General features: G+C 41.4%; 1 protein-coding gene across 2 annotated transcripts in view; it reads left to right on the top strand.

Annotated features, from left to right (window-relative positions):
- The first annotated feature begins 661 nt into the window (after positions 1–661).
- The window catches only part of LOC109876973 (rho GTPase-activating protein 39), a 56,162-nt gene continuing 37,266 nt past the window's right edge, over positions 662–19,557 (top strand). Inside the window, exon 1 of one of the 2 annotated variants that reach the window (XM_031800421.1) lies at positions 662–897. In XM_031800421.1, coding sequence (XP_031656281.1) covers positions 884–897 — 14 coding nt within the window. In that variant the 5' untranslated portion in view covers positions 662–883. The remainder of the gene's footprint in view (positions 898–19,557) is intronic. The other variant, XM_031800372.1, reaches the window with a different exon arrangement.

Genomic DNA, 19,557 nt, shown 5'->3' with positions numbered 1-19,557 from the left:
AATTTGATGCTAATTAGCATGTTTGAATCTGAGAGTAAATAGAGGCAAATAGACTGATGAAATTCACCTTTTCCAAGAGAGATGTACATGGTTATCAAACCGTCACGACAGGATAAGCTTACATGAAACACAGCCCATAGTGTTTCTAAAATCCCCTATGGGAAAACTGAATGGTGGAAAAACGATTGGAATCATTTCCCTGTTTGACCGCTAGGATTTATGGGTATTATGACACCTCCAATGTGGGGCTCTATAGGCTTACATAGTGGGCTCAGGATGAGTAATGAGTTAGAGTTCTGTGCCATGAAACTCCACCAGCAGGTGTCTCTGTTTGCTTTCTTGTTGCTACAGTTCACTTTTCTGACTGATAAAAATCCAATTAAAGGTTCATCATATTTGATGCGGGACTATGTAGAACCAACAGCTTTTCCTATTATTATAATGCGAAGTCCTTAGGTAGGCCTACATTTTATATTTCTGAAGTCCCATGTTGAGGGCCAGATGTCTTTTGGACTCAAGATCTCAAAACGTCAATACTAAAAAAAGAGTACCTTACAGTGAAGAACTGACACGTGAGTCATAAATATAAAGCATCAACAATGGACTATAATTATTCACCTAAATAGCCATATATAATTGTGTCGCATGTCCAATCAGAGGAATGGCCATAGCAGGATGAACGAGAATTACCGGGATGCGGAGTTGGGGGATGACCCCATTATCGTGACTCACGTGCAGAGGCGGAGACTCCATATGAATGACTACGGGACAACTGTCTCGTGTTCATACCGTGCAACAAGGTGGGAAAATTAACATGAATAAGTAAACAAGTTACATTATAAATTCAAGACCTGGACAACGCAATGCTTACAATGTGAAAACAATGTCTGGGATAAGGTAAGATACATTCTACGGGAATTTAAGCCTACCAGACAAGATTTAGAACAGAAATAACTTTCACTCAACCCTCACCGCAGGATGTGTTTAAGCGGACTATTTTGAATTTAGAAGACAGACTAAGTGAAGTGTAAAATGTTTTCATTGAGTTTAAAGTTTGTGTAACAATGTTACTTTAGTCTAGAATTCAATATTTGGTTACCAATAATCCAATATCCCTGTGAAGATGAGGAATGGTGGAGGAAAGTGATATTGCAACGCTATGGGCTGAACTTTTATTATAGTATAGTAGGCTGTCTGCTGTCCTGTTTACACGTTAATAGTGAATGTTATTCATGTCAGAGATGGTTGGATAATCATTTAGAATAGTGACCAATACGTTTCCCCCATGTCTAGCTGAGGAAGGCTCAACTCCTTTCTCTTATATCGAGGCAGTATAAGAGAACACCTCAACATATGAGAACAGAGTTGAGCGTTCCTTATCTACCGCATGTCATCTTCTTTCGTTGTCATATAGAGACAATTAGAAGCCACATCTAATCTTGTTAAAAACGAATATTTTATAGCGCTATAATCACCTAACATCAAAGCATTATTGAACTTGTTCTCTATAAAGGCAGTATTTCCCATAGCTGCTGGATCCCTTTGGGGAATATCTAGTTTGCCTGTGTTTAATTGAATTGCCAGTTTCCTGTTTAATTCTTGAACTGATTTGCAAATTGGCTTTAGTGGCTCTTTGCTGTGGTTAACAGACCAATTTCTGTGGTTAACAGACCATGGCAGTAGACAAATGTCCCAATCCCATTTGTTGCACTGCTGTTTCACTAATGTAGGTTAGGATGGCTGGTGCAGTTAACTTGTCTTAGTTTATTCACACATTAATATTCTCCAACATATCTCTCTATGCCTTAAGACAGATGTGCAGCTGCTCATTAAAACCTTTTAGTCTCTATCTTCTGCTTTCAAGTTGTTTCGTGAAACAGATGGTTCAATGGAAATAAGTCTAAGCCACAAGCACAAAGAACGTCTTATGTGAATGTTCTTGATTTTTACTACCCAAAAACCTCATTATTAATGAACATAAATTAAATTGTATTTATGTATTTAAATGTATTATTGGTGTCAATGTTTTAAAGCAAGCATTTATGTGTTCATGTCTTGAGCTACCCCCTGCAGTGTCAACAGCCTTGCTGTCTGTTTTGAGTGGTTCAGTGGGAAATTCTAGAACAGGTGTAGTCAAGTACTACACTGACAAAAATATAAACTCAACATGTAACAATTTCAGATGTTACTGAGTTACAGTTCATGTAAGGAAATCAGTCAATTGAAATAAGTTAATTAGGCCCTAATTTATGGATTTCACATTACTGGTAATACAGACATACATCTGATTGTCACAGATACCTTAAACAAAAAGGTAGGGATCAGAAATGGATCAGAAAACCAGTCAGTATCTGGTGTGACCACTATTTGCCTCATGCAGTGTGTCACATCTCCTTCGTATAGAGTTGATCAGGCTGTTGATTGTGGAATGTTGACCCAGTCCTCTTCAATGGCTGTGCGAAGTAGCTGGATATTGGCGGGAACTGGAACACGCTGTCGATCCAGAGCATCCCAAACATTCTCAATGGATGACATGTCTGGTGAGTATGCAGGCCATGAAAGAACTGTGACATTTTCAGCTTCCAGGAAATGTGTACAGATCCTTGTGACATGGGGCCGTGCATTATTATGCTGAAACATGAGGTGATGGTGATGGGTAAATGGCTCAACAACGGGCCTCAGGATCTCGTCACAGTATCTCTGTGCATCCAAATTGCCTTCGATAAAATGCAAGTGTGTTCATTGTCCATAGCTTATGCCTGCCCATACCATAACCCCAATGCCACCGTGGGGTACTCGTGTGGGTGAGCAAACTACTCGCCCACACGACGCCATACACACTGTCTGCCATCTGGTATAGTTGAAAGCTGGATTAATCCGTGAAGAGCACACTTCTCCAGCATGCCAGTGGCCATCGAAAGTGAGCAATTAGTTACGACACCTGCAGTCAGGTCAAGACCCTGGTGAGGACGATGAGCATGCAGATGAGCTTCCTTGAGATGGTTTCTGACAGTTTGTGCAGAAATTCTTCGGTTGTGCAAAACCACAATTTCATCAGCTGTCCGGATGGCTGGTCTCAGACGACCCCTCAGGTGAAGAAGCTGGATTTGGAGTAGAGGTCGACCGATAATGATTTTTCAAAGCCAATACCGATAGCGATTATTGGAGGACCAAAAAAAGCCGATACCGATTAATCGGCCCATTTTTTTACGATTTATTTGTAATAATGACAATTACAACAATACTGAATGAATACTTATTTTAACTTAATATAATACATCAATAAAAATCAATTTAGCCTCAAATAAATAATGAGACATGAGGCAAAAACAAAGTGTTGGAGAAGTAAAAGTGCAATATGTGCCATGTAAAAAAGCTAACGTTTGAGTTCCTTGTTCAGAACATGAGAAAATATGAAAGTTGGTGGTTCCTTTTAACATGAGACTTCAATATTCCAAGGTAAGAGGTTTTAGGTTGTAGTTAATATAGTATTTATCGGACTATTTCTCTCTATACCATTTGTATTTCATATACCTTTGACTATTGGATGTTCTTATAGGCACTTTAGTATTGCCATTGTAACAGTATAGCTTCCGTCCCTGTCCTCGCTCCTACCTGTTCTCGAACCAGGAACACATCCACAACAGCCACCCTCAAAGCAGCCTTACCCATGCAGAGCAAGGGGAATAACTACTCCAAGTCTCAGAGCGAGTGACGTTTGAAACGCTATTAGCGCGCACCCCGCTAACTAGCTAGCCATTTCACATCAGTTACACCAGCCTAATCTCGGGAGTTGATAGGCTTGAAGTCATAAACAGCGCTGTGCTTGCGAAGAGCTGCTGGCAAAACGCATGAAAGTGCTGTTTGAATGAATGCTTACAAACCTGCTGCTGCCTACCATCGCTCAGTCAGACTGCTCTATCAAATCATAGACTTAATTATTACATAACACACAGAAATACGAGCTCTTGGTCGTTAATATGGTCGAATCCAGAAACTATCATTTCGAGAATAAAACGTTTATTTCAGTGAAATACGGAACCGTTTGGTATTTTATCTAACGGGTGGCATCCATAAGTCTAAATATTCCTGTTACATTGCACAACCTTCAATGTTATGTCATAACATTCTGGCAAATTAGTTTGCAATGAGCCAGGCTGCCCAAACTGTTGCATATACCCTGAATCTGCATGCAATGAACGCAAGAGAAGTGACACAATTTCACCTGGTTAATATTGCCTGCTAACCTGAATTTCTTTTAGCTAAATATGCAGGTTTAAAAATATATACTTCTGTGTATTGATTTTAAGAAAGGCATTGGTGTTTATGGTTAGGTACAGTCGTCCAACGGTTGTGCTTTTTTCGCAAATGCTCTTTTGTTAAATCATTATCGATTATATGCAACGCAGGACACACTAGATAAACTAGTAATATCATCAACCATGTGTAGTTAACTAGTGATTATGATTGATTGATTGTTTTTTTATAAGATAAGTTTAATGCTAGCTAGCAACTTACCTTGGCTTCTTACTGCATTCGCGTAACAGGCAGGTTCCTCGTGGAGTGCAATGTAATCAGGTAGTTAGAGCGTTGGACTAGTTAACTGTAAGGTTGCAAGGTTGAATCCCCCGAACTGACAAGGTAAAAATCTGTCATTCTGCCCCTGAACAAGGCAGTTCAGGGGCAGAATGTTCTTAACTGACTTGCCTAGTTAAATAAAGATTAAATAAAGGTATAAAAAATCGAATAAAAATACAGATCTGCAAAATCTGTGCCCAAAAATACAGATTTCCTATTGTTTATGAAAACTTGAAATCGGCCCTATTTAAATCGGCCATTCCAATTAATTGGTCAACCTCTAATTTGAAGGTCCTAGGCTGGCGTGGTTACAGGTGGTCTGCGGTTTTGAGGCCGGTTGGACATACTGGAATTCTCTGGCAACAGCTTTGGTGGACATTCCTACAGTCAGCATGCCAATTGCACCCTCCCTCAACTTGGGACATTGTATATTTCTGTCACACAAATATTTCCTAGGTGGCAAAGGTCTGGATTTCCTGCAATTCTACACATTTGTCTTATGTGTGTTTTATATGATACCAGGGGTCGAAGCCGGGACACGCAGTTTGTATTGACCTTGTTCTGGGTCTTGATCTGGACCGGGTTCCGCCAGTTGAGTATGGGGGTTCTAGAATGTTTTGATTACTTTCATTGCCATCACTGGTGGTGGAACCATCAGACATATGAGTCACTCCAAGGTCCTCAGAAACAAGCTGTCTGCAGAAGATACCATTTATATGGCTTGTAGGCATCCGTATGCTTTCCAGCCGAAACAGTTCGGAGGAGTTTGTGCATATATTATGACAACATTTTGTTACGTTTTGGACTTCGGTAAGGTTTTTTCTTCGGTTATTCGGCACACCATTTGTTTTCTTGAGGGAAGCACCAAAAGTCTTAGATGTAAAATTGCGTGACTAAGATCTCCTCGGCAAAAAGGTCCAAATTTAATGACAGATTTCTGACTATTTTGAGGAAGTGTATACTGGCTATACAGTCTCAAAATGGACAAACCGTATTATTGCTGCTTTTTTCTCTTTATTTAAGCAAATATCTTTTTAAGGGAGTATGTGAGCACGCTCGTTTGGTTCACTTAGCCGACGTCTTAGCCGACACTTAGCCGACACTGACGTCTCAATTCATCACACTATCACACACTTTAAAAGAGCAGAAATCCCCCCATCGATCATCAAATCAAATCAAATGTATTTATATAGCCCTTCGTACATCAGCTGATATCTCAAAGTGCTGTACAGAAACCCAGCCTAAAACCCCAAACAGCAAGCAATGCAGGTGTAGAAGAACAGTGGCTAGGAAAAACTCCCTAGAAAGGCCAAAACCTAGGAAGAAACCTAGAGAGGAACCAGGCTATGTGGGGTGGCCAGTCCTCTTCTGGCTGTGCCGGGTGGAGATTATAACAGAACATGGCCAAGATGTTCAAATATTCATAAATTACCAGCATGGTCCAATAATAATAAGGCAGAACAGTTGAAACTGGAGCAGCAGCACGGCCAGGTGGACTGTGGACAGCAAGGAGTCATCATGTCAGGTGGTCCACATAAACTACTGCAGCATAAGTACAGCTATAGAATATACATCGCCTTGTGATCAATTTGATCGCTTATTAATGTTTACTAATACCTAAAGTTGCATTACAAAAGTATTTCGAAGTGTTTTGTGAATGTTTATCGTCGACTTTTTTAATTTAAAAAAATGACGTTACGTTATAAAACGCAATTTTTTCCTTGATCACACAGTCGCAATGAGACAAGGATATCCCTTCCAGCCTAACCCGGACGACGCTAGGCCAATTGTGCGTCGCCCCATGGACCTCCAGGTCGCGGCCGGCTGTGACAGAGCCTGGGCTCGAACTAAGAGTCTCTGGTGGCACAGCTAGCACTGCGATGCATTGCCTTAGACCAATGCGCCACCCGGGAGGCCTCACACTCAGGTTTTTAGGTAGTACAGTTTGAGTAACTGATTGAGTCGGCAACGGTAGGTGCTAACACATTAGTTGTTTCCTGTCGTTACACTCAGGTGTTGGAGGATGTCTTCATGTTTGATCGGAAGAGCCCATTCCATTCCTCTCAGCCCTCTTTAATTGTGTTGTGACTAGAAATACAGTATGTTAATCCGATTCTACACCCTGGACCCCAAGAGAGGACATTATCCTTGCTGCCCCCCTGGTCCCTTGAGTTCCAGTGCAAATGTTAACAGCTTAACTAGCCTGTGTGTTAGTCTGATCCAGGACCTACAGTTGAAGTCGGAAGTTTACCTACACTTAGGTTGGAGTCATTAAAACTTGTTTTTCAACCACTCCACAAATGTCTTTTTAACAAACTATAATTTTGGTAAGTCGGTTAGGACATCTACTTTGTGCATGACACAAGTAATTTTTCCAACCATTGTTTACAGACAGATTATTTCACTGATAATTCACTGTATCACAATTCCAGTGGGTCAGAAGATTACATACACTAAGTTGACTGTGCCTTTAAACAACTTGGAAAATTCCGGAAAATTATGACATGGCTTTAGAAGCTTCTGATAGGCTAATTGACATCATTTGAGTCCATTGGCGGTGTACCTGTGGATGTTTTTCAAGGCCTACCTTCAAACTCATTGCCTCTTTGCTTGACATCATGGGAAAATCAAAAGAAATCAGACAAGACCTCCAAAAAAAATTCTAGACCTTACCTCCACAATTCTGGTTCATCCTTGGGATCAATTTCCAAACGCCTGAAGGTACCACGTTCATCTGTACAAACAATAGTACGCAAGTATAAACACCATGCGACCACGCAGCCATCATTCCGCTCAGGAAGGAGACGCGTTCTGTCTCCTGGAGATGAACATACTTTGGCGCGAAAAGTGCAAATCAATCCCAGAACAACAGCCAAGTACCTTGTGAAGATGTTAGGGTAATCTATATCCACAGTAAAATAAGTCGACATAACTTGAAAGGCCTCTCAGCAAGGAAGAAGCCACTACTCCAAAACCACCATAAAAAAAGCCAGACTACGGTTTGCAACTGCACATGGGGACAAAGAGCATACTTTTTGGAGAAATGTCCTCTGGTCTGATGAAACAAAAATAGAACTGCTTGGCCATAATGACCATCGTTATGTTTGGATGACGGATGACGCTAGGCCAATTGTGCATCGCCCCACAGATCTCCCGGTCGCGGCCGGTTACGACAGAGCATGGGCGCGAACCCAGGGTCTCTGGTGGCACAGCTGGCGCTGCAGTTAAGCGCCCTTAGCCACTGCGCCACCCAGGAGGCCCCCCAGGTTAAACAGCAAGAAATGCTACCAAATACTAATTGAGTGTATGTAAGCTTCTGACCCACTGGGAATGTGAAGAAATAAAAGCTGAAATAAATAATTCTCTCTGCTATTATTCTGCCATTTCACATTCTTAAAATAAAGTGGTGATCCTAACTGACCTAAGACAGGGAATTTTTACTAGTATTAAATGTCAGGAATTGTGAAAAACTGAGTTAAAATGTATTTGGCTAAGGTGTATGTAAACTTCTGACTTCAACTGTATCTGCCGTCAGCAGCCCATGTCCTCAAGGGATATTACCCAGACAGATGCCTCTTTCCTGTGTGGCTCACTGGCCACCACCTCTGACCCACCCCCTTCTCACCCCGTAACTCGGCCCTGGTTGAGACACTGGGGTCGCTTGTCAGGTCAGCAGGGGATGGGGGGGTAGAGGCTGAGGCACAACTCAAAATGTGGAAACATACAGAGACTGTCTCAACTATATAGTTAAACAGCCGCACACCTAATGGAAAGGGTATTGCTGGACAAGCCTCCAAGCAGATGGCTACGGGTAACTCCTTATGGCCTTTTTTAACTTCACTCTTGGCAGAAACCCCTCTCGGACCTAAATGTTGGTTTATGTCTTCATTTGTTACATTTCACCTCATGAGCTGACGAGGGAAAGAAATAACTAACATTAATCGGTTCATTTATCTCCATATTTTAATCGGTTACATCCGAATCGGTTCATTTTTCTCTATTTGTTTGGACAAGTGACCCCATTGTTCCTGTTATTGACAGCTGGCGTACCAGACAGGCAGGGAGTCTATCCTGTATTTGGTAAACACACTGTCCTCTGTCCCTCAGTCCCACATGCTCCTTCTCGTTCAGAGGCCCTCTGATCTGATGAAGTGTTCATTTGTTAAGGCTGTAGAGGAGGATTGGACGAGGCCTGCCCCCTATGACAGAGGATTTATTGTGGTTTGACAATGCTGCTGCCTTGTGTCTCAGAAAAACAGTCACTGGGCCTGTCCTGCTGCTGCATCATGTCTCAGACAGACCGACAGACAGTCACTGGCCCTGTCCTGCTGAGCTGTGAGGGGCCGGAAGTTCCCAGCATTACTGCTTAATACTGCTGCATTAGTGTGAGGAAGAGCGGGATAGTGGGCAAAGACCAAGACAAAGCCTCCATACAGCCAGCATAGAGCACTGCTTTTTTCTTAGTTCTTTTGTAGGCGGGGCCCAAAGAAGGTTTCTGAAGCGGGGCTGCCAACATTAAAATGTTCCATCTAAACCAATAGGAAGGCTCTGTGTGTGAGACAAGATTATACAGAACAAGTTTGTTGCAGTGAGACCCTTGTATTGATGGGAAAGTGTGTCAAACAAAAACCAATGATATCAAAGTTAAACAAACCATTCAACTCTACGCACAACGACTACTTTAACAATTTCCAATGAACATTTTACAAAAACACATTTACCTGAAGAACAGTGCAGATGCAAAGTTTGGTGGCACAAACCGATTCTGATTCTGCACTGATCATCAAGTTAATCTGTTTTTCAATGGACATTGTTAAAAGTAGTCAATGTGCATAAAGTTGCATGGTTTGTTTAACTTTGCAATCATTGGTTATTGTTTGACAGATTTTAAAGTGAAGAATCTGAGTCTCCGCATCATTCTTTTTTGGTGGAATGCCCTAATGTAAAACTTTGGAAATTACATTGAAAGCCAATCTATTTTCAAGGGCCACCTCTTAAATACCATCTTAATCCCAGGGCAGGAGAAGTGGAAAGTGGAAACTGTTCCTGGATTATCGCAGCTGTTGGAGGTCACCCCACATGCCCCAAGCTCCACCCACTGGACTCCTGTGGAGGGCTCTGATTGGCTGGCGGCCATTGTGGGAATGGTTATAGAGAGTTCTAGTTGAATGAAGTCTGATTGCTGATCTGACAACAGAGCCCATTGTCCCTGGCCATCAGGCATTAGCAGAGGGTGCACTGCACACGCATTGTAATGCATATGATTGTGACTCATCACAGGATAGGCTTGCCAGCTCTGCTTTTTACTCTTTCACGGAGACCCTCTGGGTTTATGTAACACTAGAAACTTCTCACAAAGACAAACATTTTATGATATTCCCGAACTAGATTTTTTGTTATGTAATGAGTTTGTTTTGGTGCAGAGTAGGACTGACTCTATTTAGTAGACTGTTTTGTTCAACCACGATTTCTTTAGTCGAGCAGTAGCAAATAAAAAAGACATGACACCTGTCTAATTCACATCTGTCTTAGTAGACTGATCCATTCTGTAGGCCATTGGGACAGCACAGTCCATCAGTCTAAGACGTGCTACTGAATTTGTATATGGATATATCATGTAAGAACAATGATGCAACACAAATAAAACTTGTATTATTTTATAACAAATGAGCTTTCTTCGGCATTGGATAATGGTCGCTGTCTGCATTTCTGAAACACATCAGTGCGCTCTTGAATTGGCGCCTTTTCCTAGACCATGTAGCTATGTGCATAATAGCAAAGTTAACCAGCATATTGGCGGAGGCAGCAGAGGAGTTAGGAGACAGAAAAACAGTCGCTGCCTTAATTGTCTAAGAAAAGTGAGGAGAAAGGCAACTTAATTAAGTGTATAATCAGTAGACGTACTGTTAAATGTGCCTGGTTTTATAAATCATCCAAATATATCTAAAAAAATAAGACAGATCCTGCGTCTGTTACCTGTTTTGTTTAGCCTACTGATTCCGTGAGCACCAAGCCTCACGCAACAATTTCACACTCATTCATTTGAGTGTTTTTAATTTTTGCTATGCTGTAATAATGGCTTTACAATTGTATTATTTTTTATTTATTAAGTGTTTATACTGTTCCAAATTGGCAGACATTTTTTATTTCTAAAAATAACCCTCCTTTTTCCTTGATCTCCTTATTGTTATTATAACTATTATTATTATATCGTTATAATAATAAGTAATGTCATTATCATTCGTAGGCTTAGTATACCAGCCTTGTATAACCACCATTGAGCTGTAGGCCTCAGAGAGCATCCTGTTTAGTCTTAATACCGTAACTTACTGAGGCCTATATTTCAATAGTTATATAGGCTACTGTATCAATAATAAAAATGTTCTTGTCATCACACAACATACGAGTCATTCATTATGTGAAATGCAATCAAGCATTTTAGTTTTAAAATAAAGCGACCATTGAATAATAAGCGTAAACAATAAATAGGCCAAAACAGTTCCATTTCGGAAATTGCATACACGGATGAATGCGACTGCAGCAGGGAGGAGAGGGAGACAATGGGTGTTAGTCACACAATCAATCACTGTCTTCTTTTATTTTTTTTTCTTAGTTTGAGCCAGGCGGCACAATCAAATCATTTGTGGTCGGACTCCCTCTAGTCATTTTTGGCTTAATTTTTTCATCAAACAGTTTGCTTAAAGCATCAGACAAGCTCAGTGCATATAGTTGATTTGATTAAAACACATAGGACGTGTTTATATATGGAAAATGCACATTGAAAATTTCAACCAATGGTCAAAAGAACAGACAACACTAGGTCGACCAAGAGTTTTTTTTCTTCACTTCTGAAGAGAACTGACAGCCATAGTATAGACGGCAAAAGACAAGTTGTGGAATGTCCACTTTGGGCTGGACCATTGAGTTGGAACAGACAGACCCCAGCTGCAATTATGACACACCTTATGGCTTCCAGACAGACAAACCAGACAGTTAGATTTGGAGGTGTGCAGTATCACTCACATGTGATACTACAGGGATTAAGGTCACTTAGTAGAAAACAGGTGTTATATTCCTCTCCAATGAATGTGTGTGCATTTTATTCTGGGGCTACTCAGTCACCATGGCCCTTGTGGAGGTGACCCTGCAGAGTGGCAGCATGTACAGGCTCCTGGCCTCTCCCTGCTAGCCAGGCTTTGTGGCACCAGAGCTGAAGGCCTTGCTGGGGCTTAAAGTGCTTTACCTTTCTTCCCCTCCTCGGCATCCTGCCCTCCCTCACTCCATGCCTGTCTCTTGTGCCTGATCTGATCTCTTAACACAAGGCCAGCTTTATTATGCCTGACATATCCTCCATGAAAAATGACTACAGCAACTGCTGTTGAGCCCCTTCAGGGAGGGGAAGGCATTGACAATTAGTTGGAACAGATATCAGCAATAGTCCTGTCAGGCTGATGTAGGCTACTTCAGGTAGGGGAACAAAAAAAGACACCAGAACCTTCTTTCAATAACTATTCCAGCACACCAACTGTATACCACCACAACAACAGCCCATCCATCCATAGCCCAGAGACATTAGCCCAAATGCCTCCTAGTTACTTACTATGACTGAGATATATGGTTGTCCCGCCTAGCTATCTTAAGATGAATGCACTAGCTGTAAGTCACTCTGGATAAGAGCATCTGCTAAATGGCTAAAATGTAAAAGGATTTCACCACAAACACACAAGCTCATTTCCCAGTCTTTCATGGGGAAACCCTATGGCCCAAGGCTAGGGACAGATCTCATACCTACTTCATTCAACCTCTCACACTACCAAAATTACTTAGAACACATTTTAAAGAGGACAGTATGCAGCCTTCAGGGTCTGACTTTAAGCACATTGCTGTTCGGTCCACAGAAAACGGTAGCCAAGCATCATGTTTTAATCCTGCCATTTATTGTTTTGCCCTGCCAATTGTTGTGTAGCCATCTATAATTGATTGGAGATTCAGTGGTGCTCTCAGGTGTTAAAAATACAATACACACGCGCACTCCAATTGTGCCGTGGGTTTATGTGACCCCTGACACTTGTGGAATGGTTGGAATTCGAGGTGACAAACAGTAGAAGAAAAGAATGTGTGTGTGACAGGTGCAAAGCTGTTTCTTGTCATCTGAAATAGGTGCACTCTCCCCTCTCCCTTCAATTGTTCTCTCAAGCCTGGATGTGGGTTCCTGCCTGTATCTGTCCAGTATGGTGGTCCAAATACTCTGTATCCTATTCCTAACTCAGAAACAGAGTTTAGCTAGGTGTTAGAACATTCATCAAACATCACTCTAAATGTAATTCATAACCAGTAGTCTACATGTGACTAACATACAGTGCCTTGCGAAAGTATTCGGCCCCCTTGAACTTTGCGACCTTTTGCCACATTTCAGGCTTCAAACATAAAGATATAAAACAGATTTTTTTTGTGAAGAATCAACAACAAGTGGGACACAATCATGAAGTGGAACGACATTTATTGGATATTTCAAACTTTTTTTAACAAATCAAAAACTGAAAAATTGGGCGTGCAAAAAAATTTTTTGGGGGCGTCCACTGTATATACATTACATACATAATCTTTGTTTACTTAATTAAGCTGTTAGCTCCCTTGCGTTCAATGCAGAGAAATTGATATGGTGTGTGTTCTGGGGGCCCCCTCTCTCTATCACACAGTGTACACTACAGGGGTCATGGTACAGTCTGAATTACACACTGCTAATGGAGCTACTGCAGAGCACACTCATTCCATTTCTTTACAGTGCATTACAATGTTTTACAATATTTGGATAAGCACGTTGCCTGGCAGCTTTGTTGTATACACTTTGAACTTAATACATAATCAAACAGAAAGCGGCCTCTGCTAGATTATTACTCCTATTATATTGAGCTACATGCCACTGCCAGCATAGCTGGGCTGGATGGCTTAATATAACAGTGAGGTCTTTATATTGTCTGATTCTGGCCTCGGACACTTTTCCCCTGGATCCCTGCAACCTGTTTTGTAAGGTGAGCAGAGATGATTTTAACTCAGAATTTCTGAGATTGTTATTTTTAAATACGCTCAGGAGGACTTATAAAGTTTGGCACTTGTGGCTGTTGCTGGCAGACGGTAAGCTAGGTTAGCTAATTGAAAGGCAGCCCCTGTTTGAAACATCAGCCTGGGCAGGTCCTCAGGAGACCGGGTACAGAGTCTCTCTCAGTATAGCCTGTTGTTCGTCGAGGTTAGAGGTTGGTTTACAAGGGCGGTAAACGTTAACTTCTTTGGAACTGGGGGGCAGTATTGAGTAGCTTGGATGAATAAGGTGCCCAGAGTAAACTGCCTGCTACTCAGGCCCAGTTGCTAATATATGCATATTATTAGTAGATTTGGATAGAAACCACTATGAAGTTTCTAAAACGGTTTGAATGATGTCTGTGAGTATAACAGAACTCATATGGCAGGCAAAAACCTGAGAAAAAATCCAACCAGGAAGTGGGAAATCTGAGGTTTGTAGTTTTTCAAGTCATTGCCTATCAAATTTACAGTGTCTATGGGGTCATGTTGCACTTCCCAAGGCTTCCACTAGATGTCAACAGTCTTTAGAACATTGTTTGAGGCTTCTACTGTGAAGGAGGGGGGAATGAGAGCTGATTGAGTCAGGGGTCTGGCAGAGTGCCATGAGTGGCAGAGTGGCATTTTAAATATTTTCTACATTGTAGAATAATAGTGAAGACATCAAAACTATAAAATAACACATATGGAATCATGTAGGAACCAAAACAGTGTTAAACAAATCAATTTTTTTTAAAAACATTTTAGACTCTTCAAAGTAGCCACCATTTTCCTTGTGACAGCTTTGCACACTCTTGGCATTCTCTCAACTAGCTTCACCTGGAATGCTCTTCCAACTGTTCCCACATATGCTCAGCACTTGTTGGCTGCTTTTCACCGTCACTCTGCAGTCCCACTCATCCCAAACCATCTCAATTGGGTTGAGGTTGGGTGATTGTGGAGGCCAGGTCATCTGATGCAGCACTCCATCACTCTTCTTCTTGGTCAAATAGCCCATACACAGCCTGGGGGTGTGTTGGGTCATTGTCCTGTTGAAAACAAATGATAGTCCCACTAAGTGCAAACCAGATGGTATGGCGTATTGCTGCAGAATGCTGTGGTAGCCATGCTGGTTAGGTGTGCCCTGAATAATAATAAAAAATCACTGACAGTGTCACCAGCAAAGCACCGCCACAACCGTTACACCTCCTCCATGCTTCATGGTAGGAACCACACATGTGGAGATCATCCGTTCACCTACTCTGCGTCTCACAAAGACACAGTGGTTGGAACGGAAAATTAGAAATTTAGATTTATCAGACCAAAGGACAGATTTCCACCTGTCTAATGTCCATTGCTTATGTTTCTTGGCCCAAGCAAGTCTCTTCTTATTGGCGTCATTTTGTAGTGGTTTCTTTGCAGCAATTTGACCATGAAGGCCTGATTTCACACAGTCTCCTCTGAACAGTTGATGTTGAGATGTGTCTGTTACTTGAACTCTGAAACATTTTGGCTGCAATTTCTGAGGCTAGTAACTCTAATGAACTTATCCTCTGCAGCAAAGTTTACTCTGGGTCTTCCATTGCTGTGGCGGTCATCATGAGAGCTAGTTTCATCATAGCGCTTGATGGTTTTTGTGACTGCACTTGAAGAATGTCTTAAATTGTCTTAAAGTAATGATGGACTGTTGTTTCTCATTTCTTTTTGAGATGTTCTTGCCATAATATGGACTTGGTCTTTTACCACATAAGGCTATCTTCTGTATACCACCCCTACCATGTCACAACACAACTGATAGGCTCAAACGCATTAAGAAGGAAAGAAATTCCACAAATTAACTTTTAACAAGGCACACCTGTTAATTGAAATGCATTCCAGGTGACTACCTCATGAAGCTGGATGAGAAAATGCCAAGAGTGTGCAAATCTGTCAAGGCAAGGGTGGCTACTTTGAAGAATCTCAAATATAAAACACTTTTTTGGTTACCACATGATTCAATGTGTGTCATTTCATAGCTTTGACTTCTTCACTATTATTCTACAGTGTAGAAAATAGAGAAAAATAAAGAATTTAATGAATGAGTAGATGCGTCTAAACTTTTGGCTGATACTGTATGTACACTGTATTTATATTTATTCTCTGGACTCCGACATTGTTCATCCTAATGTTTCTTAATTCCATTCTTTAACTTTTTAGATTTGTGTATTGTTAGATATTAATGCACTGTTGGAGCTAGGAACATAAGCATTTCACTACATCCGCAATAACTGTATGTGTATGCAACCAATACGATTTGAATGGATTATCACAGTACCTCCAAGTGCCACTCAGACCTTCTGGGAGAAAAGTATCTGGCATTGAATTTGGTAGGAGTAGGAGGCGGCTAAGGATCCCATCATCTCCTGCCTCCAGACATTTCACCACCTATATTACAAGGGTTGGATTTGCACTTAACAATTTCATGTCAGCTCAAGGTATGTACAAAATCCAATATAATGATTAGCCTCATATACATTGTCTACTGGTATCGTTTTTAAATTGAGAACATATAGCTGAACAATATGTAAACAATGTGTGAGTAAAGCTATTCTCTGATTCAGATGCACAATGTCAAGGGATGCATTGCAAATGCCCATAAGGCTAAATGCCATCATACTGTAGGCCAGTGGTTCCCAACTACGGTCCTCGCGTACCCTCAACAATACGGTTTATTGTAGCCTCGGACAAATACACCTGATTCAGCTTGTCAACTAGTCATCAGGTCCTCAGAGTTGAGTCAGGTATGTTTGTCCAGGGCCACAACAAAAATGTGTGCTGTTGGGGGTACTCAAGGACTGGAGTTGGGAACCACTGCTGTAAGCCTATGGCTGCATTGGTGTTGCATGCCATTATCAGCTGCAAAATGGGTTCACATGGCTGATATCCTGAAAAGAGTGTGGCAATTAAATAAAACTAATTGGAGAGCTTATGACTGAACAGAAAGGTCATGTTCATGTAAGAATACAACACAGAAACAGACTGAATTCCTTTCCCTCTATATTTCAGGATTGTAATCTGTGATTAATCAACATCGACACTAGTTCATCTTGAATAACAGTTAAGCTAACAATTTTAAAGTTTAAAACACTTCACTTCAAAGAATCAGGACTTTCATATAATTTTAAAATGTACAAGTAAGCTAACTCGAACTGTATGTAAAGGTTAGACATTTTAGCAACAAGTAAGCTATTATTACTCAAGCATAATTTCAGGTGTACAAAATAAAGTCAACACCAGAGGTTACCAACCTCGCTCCACTGATCCCTGATCTACGGGGGAGCAGACTTCTTTTCCAGTCCAGCAATAGCACACTTGATTATTAACTATTTAGGTTTGATACATTGAATCAGGTGTCTGTGCTGAGCTCAAACAGAAGCCTGCACTCCCAGCAGGGTTGGTCTGCTGTTGTTTATAATAGGTTTATGCATTGTGTGTGACTTTAAAACTTTTTTTCCACAAGATGTCCTAACATGGGTACACATACACAATATATACAGAAGTGTGTGGACACCCCTTCAAATTAGTGGATTCGGCTGTTTCAGCCACACCCGTCGCAGGTGTATACAGGTGTATAAAATTGAGCACAGCCAAGCAATCTCCATAGACAAACATTGGCAGTAGAATGGCCTTACTGAAGAGCTCAGTGACTTTCCACGTGGGACTGTCATAAGATGCCACCTTTCCTACAAGTCAGTTCGTCACATTTCTGCCCTGCTAGAGCTGCCCCTGTCTAATGTAAGTGCCATTATTGTGAAGTGGAAACATCTAGGAGCAACAACGACTTATCCACGAAGTGGTAGGCCACACAAGCTCACAGAACGGCATAGCCGAGTGCTGAACTGTGTAGTGCTTAAAAATAATCTCCTCTGTTGCAACACTCACTACCGAGTTCCTAACTGTCTCTGGAAGCAGCGTCAGCACAATAAATGTTCATCGGGAGCTTCATGAATTAGGTTTCCATGGCCAAGCAGCCTTATACAAGCCTAAGAACACCATGCTCAATGACAAAAGTTGGCTAGAATGGTGTAAAGCTCGCTGCCATTGGACTCTGGGGAGCAGTGGAAACGCTCTCACTGGAGTGATGAATCACGCTTCACCATCTGGCAGTTCGACGGACGAATCTGTTTGGCAGATGCCAGGAGAAAAATACCTCCCCTAATGCATAGAGGCAACTGTAACGGTTGTAGGAGGAATAATGGTCTGAGGCTGTTTTTCATGATTTGGGCTTGGCCCCTAAACGCTACAGTGTACAATGACATTTTAGACGATTCTTTGATTTCAACTTTGTGGCAGCATTTTGGGGAAGGACCTTTCCTGTTTCAGCATGACAATGACCGCTGTGCACAAAACGAGGTCCATACAGAAATGTTTGTTGATCGATGTGGAAGAAATTGACTGGCCTGCACTGAGCCCTGACCTCAATCCCATCAAACACCTTGGGATGAATTGGAACACCCACAGCGAGCCAGGCCTAATCGCCCAAAATCAGTGCACGACCTCACTAATGCTCTTGTGGCTGAATGGAATCAAGTCCCAGCAGCAATGTTCCAACATCTAGCAGAAATCCTTCCCAGAAGAGTGGAGGCTGTTATAGCAGCAAAGGGGGGACCAACTCCATATTAATGCTTGTGATTTTGGAATAAGATGTTCGATGAGCAGGTGTCCACATACCATTGGTCATGTAGTGAACCTAGCCTCAAATGCATTTAGAATTACATCGATAAATACATCAAGATCGCTAGCTAACTAGCAAACATTTTTACGTTTTTAAGCTGGTGATATTTAATTCACTTAGTTAGTGGTTAGTGTTGGACTAGCCTAGTGGTTAGAGTGTTGGACTAGTAACCGGAAGGTTGCAAGTTCAAGCCCCCGTGCTGACAAGGTACAAATCTGTCGTTCTGCCCCTGAACAGGCAGTTAACCCACTGTTCCTAGGCCGTCATTGAAAATAAGAATTTGTTCTTAACTTCTTAGAGATAGGGGGCAGCATTTCTACTTTTTGATAAAAAGCGTGCATCATTTCAACTTCCTGCTACTCATGCCAGGAATATATTATATGCATATGATTAGTAGGTGTGGATAGAAAACACTCTGAAGTTTCTAAAACTGGTTCAATCATGTCTGTGACTATAACAGAACTTATGTAGCAGGCAAAAACATGAATAGTAATAATAGGTATTCTTTTTTTTAACGGTTATGATGGTTATTTCATTTTCATAACTGTGTTCATCCTTAACCGACTATTACACGCTTGTATGATAATTGTGCCAGCGCTAGTTATGCCCCATTGGTTTCGATTTCTGTTGACTTGATGCAGCACTATCGGTGAATCAGACATGCCACACTAGTATTGGAACGATAAGTTCCACTTCAGCCGTTAGCAGACTTATTTGCCTTTTACGTCAACTTGTATGGCTCCTGTTAGCCAGTACAGAACCCATTGTGTATCGGCTCCTGTCTGCTCCGTTCACTGTGACTGAGGTACTTGGAAGAAAACTGTTTCTTCACAATAGTTTCTCTCTGAAGGAATCAATTTAAGCTGGACTGGAATTTGAGTTAGATTAAAAGCCAAAACATAACAATGACAGTGTGTTGCCCTATTTTTAGACAATGCAATGTCCAATTCCTATGTTTTGCACTTCTGGGAAAATTGCCATTTACACTTTGGGTTGTTTTAAAACAATGGAGATACCATGAGCAGAATGCAGCTGTTTTGCCTTCTGGGAAAACGCCATTTAACATATTCAAGTTATTTTGGGACCAAACTGTCAATTGTGGGTGATAGATAAAGTTATTATTCAGAATGAGACCTCTGACACAGAGTCTGCGTGTGTATGTTGGTATTTTGGTTTCGATGCAGCGCTCTGCTCTGCCACTTGTTCTC

Source organism: Oncorhynchus kisutch, linkage group LG1 (genome assembly GCF_002021735.2).
Source record: "Oncorhynchus kisutch isolate 150728-3 linkage group LG1, Okis_V2, whole genome shotgun sequence".
Taxonomy (NCBI): Eukaryota; Metazoa; Chordata; class Actinopteri; order Salmoniformes; family Salmonidae; genus Oncorhynchus; species Oncorhynchus kisutch.
This window is presented reverse-complemented; position numbering and strand designations above follow the sequence as displayed.